The sequence below is a fragment of the Archocentrus centrarchus genome, chromosome 22 (assembly GCF_007364275.1).
Source record: "Archocentrus centrarchus isolate MPI-CPG fArcCen1 chromosome 22, fArcCen1, whole genome shotgun sequence".
Classification (NCBI taxonomy): domain Eukaryota; kingdom Metazoa; phylum Chordata; class Actinopteri; order Cichliformes; family Cichlidae; genus Archocentrus; species Archocentrus centrarchus.
The window spans coordinates 9,533,545-9,546,817 of NC_044367.1; the positions used below are offsets into that span (position 1 = coordinate 9,533,545).

General features: G+C 42.3%; 2 protein-coding genes across 3 annotated transcripts in view; one reads left to right on the top strand and one right to left on the bottom strand.

The window, feature by feature from the left end:
* The first annotated feature begins 1,035 nt into the window (after positions 1-1,035).
* grem1b (gremlin 1b) lies at positions 1,036-2,842 on the top strand. Its single transcript, XM_030719311.1, has 2 exons — positions 1,036-1,200; positions 1,575-2,842. The coding sequence occupies exon 2, from the start codon at positions 1,576-1,578 to the stop codon at positions 2,122-2,124; it is 549 nt and encodes a 182-aa protein (XP_030575171.1). The 5' UTR covers positions 1,036-1,200; position 1,575; the 3' UTR covers positions 2,125-2,842.
* A 393-nt stretch (positions 2,843-3,235) lies between these two features.
* LOC115772243 (formin) overlaps positions 3,236-13,273 on the bottom strand; it is a 48,768-nt gene continuing 38,730 nt past the window's right edge. For both annotated transcript variants that reach the window (XM_030718320.1, XM_030718319.1), the window contains 4 exons: positions 12,884-12,935; positions 7,040-7,189; positions 5,652-5,733; positions 3,236-5,540 (listed from right to left, as the gene is read on the bottom strand). In XM_030718320.1, coding sequence (XP_030574180.1) covers positions 5,496-5,540; positions 5,652-5,733; positions 7,040-7,189; positions 12,884-12,935 — 329 coding nt within the window. In that variant the 3' untranslated portion in view covers positions 3,236-5,495. The remainder of the gene's footprint in view (positions 5,541-5,651; positions 5,734-7,039; positions 7,190-12,883; positions 12,936-13,273) is intronic.

The following is a 13,273-nucleotide window of genomic DNA, read 5'->3' on the forward strand; positions in this document are numbered from 1 at the left end:
GTCAAAATCGTTCCTCGAGATTTATTACCCACAGTCCACTGGGAAGCTTGCGTGCTTTCAAGTATGTGAGGTATAACTGGACTTGAGGGAGAACGCCATGCTTTAATCTGATGTTGCACTGACGAGCGCGCATTACCTTTTGGGGGCTGGTTCAACTCTTTAAGGCGTTGTGATGATCCATAAATACTGCAGATGGGGCAGTGTCATAAGTAGATGAGTTTATGCTGGGAGAAGAGGGTGCAGCAAAGTGTCATCTTCCTAAAAGTTAGCCATCATAACGTTGGAATGAATATTGAAATGTTGAAACCATTAACCCAATGAGTTTACAGGGGCATTAATAAAATATGGAACAAACTGGGATCACATAACTGGTTTGGATGATAAATGAACACACAGCGAAATAACCGTATACTCACTGTATATACCACTGCAGTGTTAAAAAAAAAAACAGGTGATTTTTTTCTCTCAGGTTTGTCCGTGTGTAGTACATCACGGCCTACCTTTATTTCAGACTGGACGTCTTATCACCCCCGTTGAATGGAAACGAAGGGCTCCAGAGTAGGGGGTCTTTGCGAATTCACAGATTTGCATCCACCTTTAACTAACCGGTTAATCAGTGACGTCTATAGAGTGTCTTGATTCACAGGTGCTGTATTTCGAGTCAGTTTGTAATTGGGTTTGTTTGCTGTAGAAGCCTGAACTCCTCGTCTCAGTTATAACAGCACATTTAGATATTTTGCACCCTATTGTCGCCACGCCTCCTTAAAAGATTAAAACAAACAAACAAAAATCTTAGTTTTCCTTTTTTTTTCTTTTCATGCGCATCAACTTTTGCCTGTATGCACTCAGCACCCCCTCCCTGTCTGCCTTCGCTGTTCCTCGGCTGTCTGTTTTCTTGAAGTGGGCTAAGGGAAGTGTTGAGGGGGCGGATAGTCTTGATTTTCTCTACGTCGTGCTTAGCCAATAACTGCTGTGCACATCTCAGCTGGCAGACATTTAAAAGGGAGACAGCCCGGCGCTGTAGCAATTTGTATTAAACCCCCTGGCCCCTGTCTATGGAGCGCGTAGTCTCCCACCCATCCACAGTCCCACCACCAGTGTACAGTCGACAGCAGTAGGTACCTATCACCTCGGAAGGTGCCGTAGAGAAGCTACAGGATCAGATCATCGCAGTTGTAGCAGTAGAGTCTCACACAGCAGGTACGACATTTTTTTTTTTTTTAGCTCTTAGAAACAGCAAAATTGCATGCTTGTTATCTATTGCCGCGCGCGTTTGGGCGCACTAATGGTTTACAGGACATGTGACATATTTTATGGTTGTCTATGGTAGCATTATTGTGGATAATGGATAATTATGAGAACATAATTATATTCATCTGTCGTTTATTTGGACTGAGGTCATTCAAATGAAAGATTGCTTTCCAACTCCAGCCTCCTTTTCATGTTGTTTCAACAGAGAAAAAAAGTTCCGTCTGTGCGTTTTTACGCAGCGTAAAAGCTTTGACAGCTGTGCCAACCTGTCCACAGTTGAAACGGTGTGGGTGATTAATTATTTTATTTTTTTCCCCTCTAAGGATGGCCAACTCCACGCGTATCTTCTACAGTATGGTTTTCATCATTGGACTGCTATCCTCTCCGGTGGATTCAAAAAGAAACAGAGGTTCACAAGGCGCCATTCCTCATCCTGACAAAAACAACCCAAACGAATCGGAGCAGCAACCACAACCTCCGCAGGGGGGGTCCGGCTCCCGCCAGAGGACGGGCTCATCCTCACCGGCTGACGAAGTGCTGGAGTCCAGCCAGGAAGCTTTGCATGTGACGGAGCGCCAGTATTTGAAACGGGACTGGTGCAAAACGCAGCCTCTCAAACAGACAATCCACGAGGAGGGCTGCGTCAGCCGCACCATCATCAACCGCTTCTGTTACGGACAGTGCAACTCCTTCTACATCCCCCGGCACATCCGGAGGGAGGAGGGAGCCTTCCAGTCCTGTTCGTTTTGTAAACCGAAGCGTTTTACCACCATGACTTTTACATTGAACTGTCCAGACCAGCAGCCACCCACCAAGAAGAAACGCATCCAGCGCGTCAAACAGTGTCGCTGCATATCTATAGACCTGGACTAAACACAGTGATGATGTGTGTTTCATGTTTTCGTCTTAGTGGACTTGATAGCTGTCTCACAGCCAAGAAGTTGTGCTCGTCTCCACTTGGAGATAAGCACCGAACACGCTGATACTTAAGTTTCTCATGTACAGCACTTGAACAAATATGGAATTGCAACTTAAAAAACAAACAAATAAATAAAGATGTCAAAAGTAACTTGTTACACCTCACCAGACTGAAAACAAGCATCACTGCACGGAAATCTGACTCGGAATGGGCACGCTTTACGCACGGCTTCCTCATCTCACGGGACTGCGTAACACCGGTCTTATTTAACTGCTCCAAACAGTCATTGTGACTGTTGAACATCTCTGTCCATCCTGTATTTTACGTATATGTTTGCTGAACTGGATCTTTCCACTGTGTGGAATTTGATGTAGGACTTTAAAAAGAAAAAAAAAAAAAGTGATTTTATTTCGATATTTCAAGAATCGTTCAAGGTTAACCTAATTGATTTCTGTGAATTTCGAAGTCCACTAGTTAAAGTTTTCTTTCTTTTAAGTTGTGAAGCTACTTAAATATAAAAAAATATGGCTTATAAGTTAGTTTAAATGGAAATGTACAGTGGCGGTTTCTACATTAACAAGGTGAAATATTTGTAAACTGTAAAACCACCTTTAATGTAACCCATTTGTTTATTCCTTTGATTAAATTATCCACCAAAACGAAATAAATGGATGCTGGAATATCGTGCAAATTAGTTGCTGTGTTAACAAAATCCTCAGTTATCAATTCATCATTTCCCGTTCCCGCTCCCCTCCTGCGCAGAGCCAGCAGCTTAAATGGTTACTCCCAAAAATCTGTCGCGTTCTTGGGGAAAATTAAAAAACCTTTTACTAATTCAAAATTTGATAAACAAGTGATTAATCGGGGAAAGATTTTAGAAATAGAATTGTCTATACTAAATACCACTGATATATTTCTAGTCACAGTTTGCATGATTATTTTTGGCGTTTATGTGCCCTCGGTGTAAATGTCAGTCAGACCTGAGGAGGGCCCCAGCATTTTATTAAAAAAAAAAAAAAAAAAACTCTTGGAAATGTTCTGATTCTTGTTTAATGCATTTTTTTGTAAATATGTAACACCACTTCTGAATTTTAATATGCATCTGCCATTCAATGTTAAACCAATGCTGTGAGAAATTCCTCCCATTTATTTTATTTCAGGGAGATTTCCAGGAACAATATTTAATTTCCCACAAAAAGGCACGACGCAATTCTGACTCAGTTTATTGAACAGTCTTAGCTGAATTATGCATCATCAAATGACTCAGGTTCCTTACATAAATATCACATTTTCACAGCGCAGGGCTAAATCGAGGTGTTGACAGCAGGAAACCAGAAGAATCCGCATTAACATCTCTTTCAGAGTCCACGTCATCGTCGACTTATTCGGCATCCAATAGTTTATTCTTGAAATTTAAAACAATTCCATAAACTTACAAAGCATTTACATGAGAGCTACTGAAGGTTACATGAACCGACATACATACAGTAGAGGCTACAACAATTCCTTGGTCAGTATTTGCTTTTTGTTTTGTTTTTCCGACCCTCTGGGAGTAAAATAGAGCAATTTAAAGTTTTGACTTATACATATTTTTATACAAAAGAAATGGCACAGGTGAAAGACTTTGGAGAGTAAAAACAAGCAATTGATGGGGCAGTTTATGGATAGGGTAACAATGAAAATCTGAGGTATAACAACTCACATGGCTTGAGGTGATAATCTTAAATGTTCTCAGTACTCAAAATGCACTCATCGTTACTCCAAATGTAAACAATTAAACTTTATCTTTATTCCGTGCACAACAGTCGACTTCCATAAACTCACTCAAAAAAATACCTTACAGAATACATAAAATATATCCATTAATTGACTGACCCGTCAAACGACTTCTTAGTCAATCCAGTTACCACTCAAAAATATAGAATAAAGGGGGGCAAAGCCTTTTTCTTGGGCATAAAAGAATTATTTTCTTACATAAATAGAATTTTCTTGAATGACACAGGAGCATAGCTACATCTTACATCTCTGTGAAAATAAAGCATGATCTTATTACACTTTTTTCAAAAATAAAATAGGATTTTGTCATGAAGAAATAGAATTTATACATTTTCTAACAGCAAACTCTACTCTTGCATAGGAAAAGAGGTGCAAAAAAAGTGCGAGACAGCTGAAATAAAGACACACGGTTAGCAATGCTGTGCTCGCGCGCGCGTGTGTAAACCAGCGTGCGACAACATACAGCTAAAGCAAGCAGCTTAAAACTGAGATGGACGCAACATGATGTACAGCACTCAATGGAGGATTAATAACTTCTCTTTAAAACTGTCAGCGAGTGCCAGAACCTGTTGTGTCGTTCTGATGTTTTCTGAAGTACGATGTTCTGTGAGCCGAGACTGACTTGTTGCCAGCTTCTGCTGTCCTCTGGCCGTCACCCAGGAGAGGTCAGTCTGGTGCAGTGCAACACACAATACAGCAAAACCTCCAAATTCTTTTTTTTTTTTTCTTTTAAACACTCACCCAACTTATAGACAATTTCTACACGTCTTCATCCGCGCTTAAAGCCCAGCGTAGATAACTTATCATATTTCTCAAAGCTGTACAGTCCCTGCCAACATGACATATTTACAAGACTTTTACTGAGCCGTGGTGAATGAAAAGCTACTCGCTACAGCAAAACACACAGGGAATGGGCTGGGTGAGAGATCTGTTTTCTCTACAGTGATTTTTCTGCCCAGCAGACACTTCCAGGAAGCCAAATCTGTTTGTAGATGGACAACAATGCCTGAAAAACACAGACTGTGTTGGAGGATAGTTTAATATAAATGCTACCTGCTACAGTTTGGAAAAGAAACTATTCTCGTGCTTCTGAAGGTCCAGGAGGAAGCTTGTGGATGTGTCAGCTGGCTTTGCTGTGCATCCCACTGAACCCTGGAGACCTTTCACAAGCTGGGCACTCAGAGGTCACGCCATGCTGGATGAATGAGGTCAACCTTTGGCCTTTATGACTCGCCTCGCTGCGGCTGTGTCAGCCAATCATCCTCACTACTGGGGTTGTGCCAAAAAGCTTCGACACAAAGGTGGTAGAGAACAGGGGAAGGGAGGGGGTGTCCAGTGCTGTTAGCGGGGTATGATACGGCAGTGGGAGTAGTAAAAGTCTGACCGTGTTTTATTGTGAGTCCATACGGGGCACAGAGGGTAGGTCCAGTGCTACTGAGGCAGGTGGTAACTGCAGGATGGAAGGAAGCTGCACTCTCTCTCATCAGCTAGCTTTCTGAGCACCACCACCACCGTTCCTCATTTCTTCTTCTTCTGTGACCCATTTCGCTCAGCTGGAGGACACGCTGGCTTCCTTCTGCCGCAGCTTCTCTTTCTGTTGACAAGAAGCCCAAAAAGATTCAGTGTACTGATTTCAGCGCTCACGCAAGAAAGAGCGGCTTTTGGAGAAATTCCATTTTGCTGCTGAATATAGATCAGTTCTCACCAGACTGTTGGCGTTGATCTTCTTGGTCTCGACTCTCTTCTCTGCTGTGATCTTCTTGATGTTTTCTTGAGCTTCCTTCAACCTATGGGAGGGGAAAAAAAAAAAAAAACACCCACAAAAGCTTAATATCAGCAGACGCTCTAAAGGAAGCAGTACACACTGAAAATTCTGCAAACTCAATCATGACAATAGTAACACGAGTAACCCAGATAAAGTACAAAGCTGCTCATCCTTATACTCTTGTGACGTTGTTTGCAAGAGCAAGAGATTTAAGTATCTTCCTGGGACACCCTGTGTCATAGAGCCATGCAGTGCCCCACACACACACACACACACACACACACACACACACACACACACACACACACACACACACACACACACACTCTGATCCTCTCTGGAGTTTGTGGTCAGTGAAAGCCCTTTACGTGGGAAACAGTAGAGAATGACAGCGGTTTGATGAGATAATGAGGCAGCCTTAAAAAAAAAACAAAAAAAACCCCCAAAACACTTGGCTTTTATGAGTTCACAAACAGTATTTAAAATAAAGGTAATTGTACATAAGCACAATCAGCTGTGAGTAATGTGAGACACAATTACCTAGTAAACAATTAAAGAGAGAGCACTTGGATCCAAGTCAGGGCAGTGAAATTCTTAACACCTCCACAGCACAGGGAAAGAAACAGCTCAGGTACGATGAAGAAATCCACTTGTAACCACGTTTTGTGTGCGGGGAAACCATGTGACACTTAACGCGGCACAAAAATGACCACACAGTCCCTCTGGACAGCAAAAGCTCACCGCTTCCTTCACGTCCAGCATCGCTGCAGTGTTTATCAGTTCTTTAATAACCCACAGCCTTTTAACCACTACAGACCACTGTCCACTTACCAGTCCCTTGGTGGGGCACCCACCCCCGCCCCAATTATGCCTCAGGTCAGAGGAAACATCATAAATTCAGGCCCCAGTTGCAGGACCAAGGCCTCAGCAACTCCCATTCACCTCCTCTTTGATGGCCTCCCTCTTTGCTTTAATTACAACCCAGCATCTGCACATCACCCTTGTACAATTAGCGCTAATTTGACATGATGTCCAGAGGTGTTAAGCACCAATCCAAAAGCGAGAGAAACAAGAAGTCTAGTCTGAAATGATTAAGATTCAATTTTGGAGTCGTCACATTTTTTCTTTCCCGCCTGAGTCGGTTTTCTATTTTTTTTTTTTTTAAACGTCTTTTTTACAGAATGATTTTTTCTAACATAGTCACAAAAAAATCATTAGCCTTTACAGGGGAAATCAGTCACGTTTTTTTTTTTTTTTTTAAAGATCATTACTAATCTAAACTAAACTAATTAATCTGACATTTAACTTGAGGAATGGTACCAGCTCACCTTTCCTTGGAGATGTTCTTGCTTTGCCGTATCCAAGTGTTCTTGAAATCATTGCAGAATTCATACCAGAGCATAAAGACGTAACTCGGAGTCACTTCTTTCTCCCCGGACTTTGGCTTAATACCAAAGTAGTTCACCATGTCCTGGAAACTGCAGGGGGAACACAGAAAAGGCTCAAGCAGCATTGTCTTGTCACACATAAACACCTATAAATAATCTCAAGCGTGGCTTAAAGTATGTTTCTGTGAACTACTCAGGATTTTAAACAACATTATGAAGTACAAGGCAGTTAAGGTATGCATACTCAAGAAACCACAGAGAAAGAGATTCAAACAGTAAAATGCAGACAGAAAATGATGGATTTAGAGCCAGAAGGAGAGGTGAGAAACAGAGCTGGAAGGAGAGTGTCCGCCCTGCTGGGCCGCAGGGGAGAGCCAGTAGCGGCGGCTCCATTATCACATTGACCTCCACAGCCTGCATAGGAAGACTGCCAGAAGAGATGAAGACAGCCAAGAGCAGACTCCTATTCCTCCACACACACACACACACACACACACACACACACACACACACACACACACACACACACACACACACACACACACACACACCTAGGGAACTCACAACCACAAAAACATGTTCACTGGCAGACAATCAAAGACGTGAATGCACATATAAAAAACACAAAGATAAATCAGAAGAATAAATATATTCGGGATTTTTGGTTTTCTGCTCACTGAGCTGCTCTGCAACACTGTTTTAGGCCAGCTCCTCAGCTTAATTCCATTGTAACCAAACCTGAACTCTTCACAAGGCTCTCAGCAGCACACAAGGCATGAAAAGCAGCCTGCTGCTTCAGATTCCCTTCCCTAACACAAACATGAAAGACATTTTCTGGCTGTGCCTGTCAAAGGGGTTGATAAAAGGGGGCCATGATTCAAGGGATGCTCTCTGTCCCACTGACACCCAGATATGCTCCGACCTCCAGATGCTAGGTGGCTTTTTTGCGACGCTAATCTAAGACAAGTTCACGCGGAGTCAAATGGTACAATATGGTGACCAGACGGCCAGCTAGAAGTTTTGGGGGGGAGTTGCATGAGCCTGCTTCCCATTTCCAAGTGATGCGTCATTTTGCTGGGATGCACAAACCAGGAGAGCGCTGTAGATCACCCTGTAAGCTACAGAAGTCGTCAGGAGAGAGGCTCCGAGATGTTTAGATTGACCCAACAGACATGCTGCCACAGGTGACTTTGTTGCCTGGTCTGGCATGATGAACAGGGTCTCTTCTTCACCAGCTCTTCTCTTGACCCTGGGTCATCACGTCAAAGCGTGCACTTAATCAGGCAACAAGCTTTTCCTTTTGGCCTCATGAGCAAGCAGAAACGAGCAGATACACAAAGCTTCACTCAAAACAGATGCAAACACACTCGCACATACCTACAAAACATAAACAAAATCAAGCGGACCTTTGTTCATTTGCGAGCACAGACTAATTTCACTTGTATACACATGCACACAAGGGGCACATGACGACACGTCAGTAATCCATGCTATGATGCCATTGCCGTGAGAGGGTTTACTGCAGCACCCACAGCTCGGCATTCTTCACTGACAGCTACAAAAAAAAAAAAAAAGACCCATTACAAAACCATGAACAGACGTGAGAATCAGCAAAGTATTTGGACAGGCAACTCCGCATTCTTTTGTTTTGCCAGTAAAAAGATTAGAGACATAAACTCCGTGTTGTTGGCTGATTCAGCAAGAGGCACAGAACAGAGGCCATTTTCACATGTAATGACTGAGTAGAGTAATATACAACTAGCACCAGCAAAACCATAACTGCACAATGACTATAGAGTTGCACTTGGGCCAAATGAAATTGAGCATGATGGGGAAGAAGGAAGCTTAATGAGACGGAACTGAGGACAGAACCAGAAAACCTCAATGAAGCACAAACACGAAGCAGACAAATTAGGAGTGCATGTTGAGGAAAAGGCCTCAGTGTTCACCATGGACAGATTACACCCCCTCATTTAGCTTTAGGTTACTTCATAAAAACTCACAAAATATTTTTCTATTTTTTTTTTTTTTACTGCTGACTCAAATGTCTGCAACTTATTTCTGTGCTGCAATCACAGTTCAGTTGTAACACTAACACAAACAGCTGCTATGATGACTCCTCTTTAGGGTACCCAGGATTTTTTTATTCTGAACTTGGTAGCGCAGTGTTCTCTTAATTTGCACCTTGGTCATGGAATAAACCTTGGGAGGCCAATCCATGACTGATGGTGTTCCACTGTGTGTTTTTCTACCCAGGTATGCTTTTACTGCATTGGCAGTGTGTTTGGGATCATTGTCATGCTGAAAAATGAAGCAGTTGCCAATCAGATGCGTTCCAGATGGTGCTGCATGGTGGATCAAAATCTGATGGTATTTTTCTGCATTCATAATTCCATAAATTTCAGCAGGATTCCCAACAAGACTGAATAAAATGCAGCCCCAAAACTATGACAGAGCCTCCATCATGTTTTACAGGTGGCTGTAGGCATTCCCTGTTGGACCCCTCTCCTGAACTCCTCAGTACAAACTGTTGACAATTTCCAATTTGGATTCATCACTCCATAAGACCTGTTGCCAATCAATTTTAGCCCAGCTCTTGTGTAATTCGGAATACCTCAGCCTTTTCTTCCTATTTCCATTCCTTAAGAATGGCTTCTTGACAGCCAACCTTCCACTGAGACCATTTCTGATGTCAGGACTTTGCTGGAGTTTTTCCAGTTTCTTAAGGACATGACTTTCAGATGCTGTTCATCTTCTGTAGATAGTTTTTTAGGCCTGCCATTTCTACTTTCGTTCTCCATGTGTCCAGTTTCCTCAAATTTCTTCTTCTTACACTGCACACTATAACGTTTTCAGTTAATAGCTCTCTGGTAATCACCTTGTTGGTGCAAAAATTGTCAAACATTTTTCATAGTCTCTAAAGAAATGGGAACAAATGATGTGTTTGTTACTAGCAGCCTGTTGTAAAAATAAGTCCCAAAAGATACTACTTAAAACTGATTCTTCGGGCGGCTCAGGTTTGCGTCTGATCTGTGGCCCTTTTCTGCACGTCTTCCCATGTAACTCTCTCCCCACTTTCCTGTCTCTCTTCACTGTTCACTAATAAAGTCCAAAAAAAATATCTTAAAAAAACTGCAAGAATGTCTGGCTGTAAAATATACAAAAATGAGGGGTGGCTCAAGATTTTTGTGCACAGTACTGTACGTGTGCGCTCTTTGGCAGATCTCCCTTGAAAAAGAGATTTTAATAAAAACAAAACAAAATCTTGTTTAAATAAAGGTTACATAAAAAAACTAAACCAAAACCTTAAAAACTGATGACAGCTGTTGTGCAGCTGCATCACTGTTATTAAAACGTATGTACCGTATATGACGGCATAGATTACCTGCCTAAAGCCCTGGCTATATTATGTTGACAAATATTTAAAGATTTTCATCATCTTTCCTTTTTTCCTTTAACAAAAAGTGACAAGAAACAATAAATTCCAAATAATAAATGAACCATCATCACCAATCAGTACAAGCTGTAACTCATGTGAGCAGAGGGTCTAAGGAGAGAGGACATCACTGGCTGTACAGACTGTGATATGTGATCTAACAAAACGCACAGATAAATTGATCTGACGTGTCTTTGTTGAGGGTTATTTGCCCTTGTTCTGCTGTATGTCTACTGTATCAGTACATTAGGTCACTGAGAGAAACAAAAAGCAGAGTCAAATTCCTTGTATGTGTTCACTTGATTAATAAAACTGATGCTGACAGAACACGAAGTTGCAGCCATGACAAAAAGATGTTTAAGCAAAAATTCTAAAACAAGGATGCTTCCACACATCTTCAGACCCAGAAACAGAAGATCTCTCAGTCACCTGCCAACTATTAGGTATCAGGCCAAATATGAAATATAGTCCCAATCCACTCTTCTGCTGCTTAGTTATAGCGGTCAGTAATGGCCAGTTGACCCTTGACCTTTTGGATATAAAATGTCAGGACTCCATTGTTTCATCCAGCTGGACATTTGCCTGAAATTGTTTCATAATTGGCGCATGAGTTCTTGTATTACAGCCAAAAATGTGTTTGAGGTCACAGTGATTTTGATTCACAAAATGTACTCGGCTCATCTTTGAGTCTGAGTGGATCCGTGTGCCAAATTTGAAGAAATGTACTTAAACTCATGACGCTCCTGAGAAACTGCATTCTTGAGGACGGGAGAGGGGAAAGGACAACCCGGAAACATACAAGGCTGACATGGAGGCCCGATGATTGTTAACTGCATGCCAGCTGGTGAGAAATCATATTCAGGTTTTACGTCTAGTCCCAATTCTTGTCAAAAACCCTGATTCACACTCCCAGCCCAGCTGGCTGACTTTAACTCAGTGGTGTTTAAACTCTTTGACTCCTCACACGGTCTAGACTGAGGTATTAGGTAGCACTAAGGATGTGTTGTCTATTTCTTTTATTAACACAAGCCATAATCTTGCCACTGCTGCTGTTATTCGTTTGTGTGAGGATCCCTCATCCAGCACAGATGTGAGAGCCCACCCAGGGCCCAGAGAGCCCGCTGACGCCCATATTCATCAACAGCGTGTCACTTTTACGAGGTGGCTCTGTGGGAACCTGAGAAAGACCCCTGCCTCCCTCTCACTCTACCTAGCACCAGTCAGCCAGCCCCCTCTTTAGATGAAATTAAAGGAAAACTTCATTAAAGGCAAAAGGTGCTGTCAGCTGCGGGGCCCTTTTGATCAATATTCCCCTCCAAGTTCAACACCTTCATTACAGTGGTGTCACTCATTCACAAGGGGGGTGCAGACACAGGCGCGCGCACATTTCAGTCTGGTTCAGCGCAGAGAAATGTCACTATATGAGGGTGGGACTAGGGAGGAGGAGGAGAGGTGCAACCATCTCTCAGTGATTATCTTGGCTCAAAACAGCAACTTGAAACAGAACAGCTCGGGGCCATTTGCTGAGTTATAGTGTTGTCCAAAGCAATCGACTTTCTAATTGTTTATAGTTTACATTTTCTTGTGTCCGGAGTCTTTCGCTTTCTCCTTTATGTGCTTTCATGAATTATTTTGGAAGCGGGAGAGTTAGCTATAAAGCAAACAACTCTGCTCTCTATCCAAACACGGTAAAAATAATCTATTTGCTTTGTTTGTCTGCTCCACCATCTTTTTCCAATATGAAACGTTCCAGATATGATTTCTCTCGGACGGTGAGCTCAGCAGCTGCCAGTGTGTCTTGCGCCTATAAATCAGATGCCTCTCAGAAAGACCCTCAGGAGTCTTCTGCACAAAACATGGCAGATAAGAATGATAGAAGCTGCAGGGGAGGAAGCACAGAGGATCCAGTGGAAGTACGTTGGTGATAAGGGCAAGACATGTTGCTTAACTGTCTAAAAGATAAATAACTTAAAATATCTCCTTGTGTGTGCTGAATCTTTAACAATAAATGTGAAATATACAACATCTTATACCTGTCCAGTCAATGGCCAACATTCTCATTAAAGCACTAACACACAGAACGGTGGATCTTTCCAGAATCCTTATCAGCTGTTGTTAATATGTGTACGCAACTATACACACAGAAAACATCAGGTTTATCAGACACCAGAAACTTTATCTTCTTGTATTGAAGTTTGCTAAATTACTCAACACTGCTGTGTGACATCTGCAATCAATAACACTTGGCAGAATTCCCGTGTTGACAGGAAAATATGAACATTTTCTATGCAAGTGCAATGTTTTCTTCATCATTTATTAGCTTGTGGTCGTTCCAGTGCGTTTCCTACCTCTTCTGTGCTGCATTAAGCTGGTCCTCTTCAGCAGAATGCTCCTTCTGAGCTGCAAAAACCGAAAGAAAACATTTAGACAGGTCGTGGGGCAGATTATGAGGCTTGTGTAGACACGGATAACCAAATGTTTCATTGAAAGCTGACTCCAGAGGAGGGCGCTGTGTTCATTAATCATCCTTGAAGCTGAGGGGAGAAGAAGAAGGGCTGTGGGTTGAGATGTCATTGACACAGTGAGCATGTTATCCAAGTGTCTGTTAAGCACATTGTAAAGTTTGACATACTTCTGTGTGTTGGGAGTGTGAGTGTGTGAAGCCCCAGCTTAGAGGTGGTGGTCTCTTTGTGTGTGTGTGTGTGTGTGTGTGTGTGTGTGTGTGTGTGTGTGTGTGT

Excerpts from the sequence above, each read along its gene's own strand:
- grem1b (XM_030719311.1), top strand. The coding sequence starts at position 1,576 with ATGGCCAACTCCACGCGTATCTTCTACAGTATGGTTTTCATCATTGGA.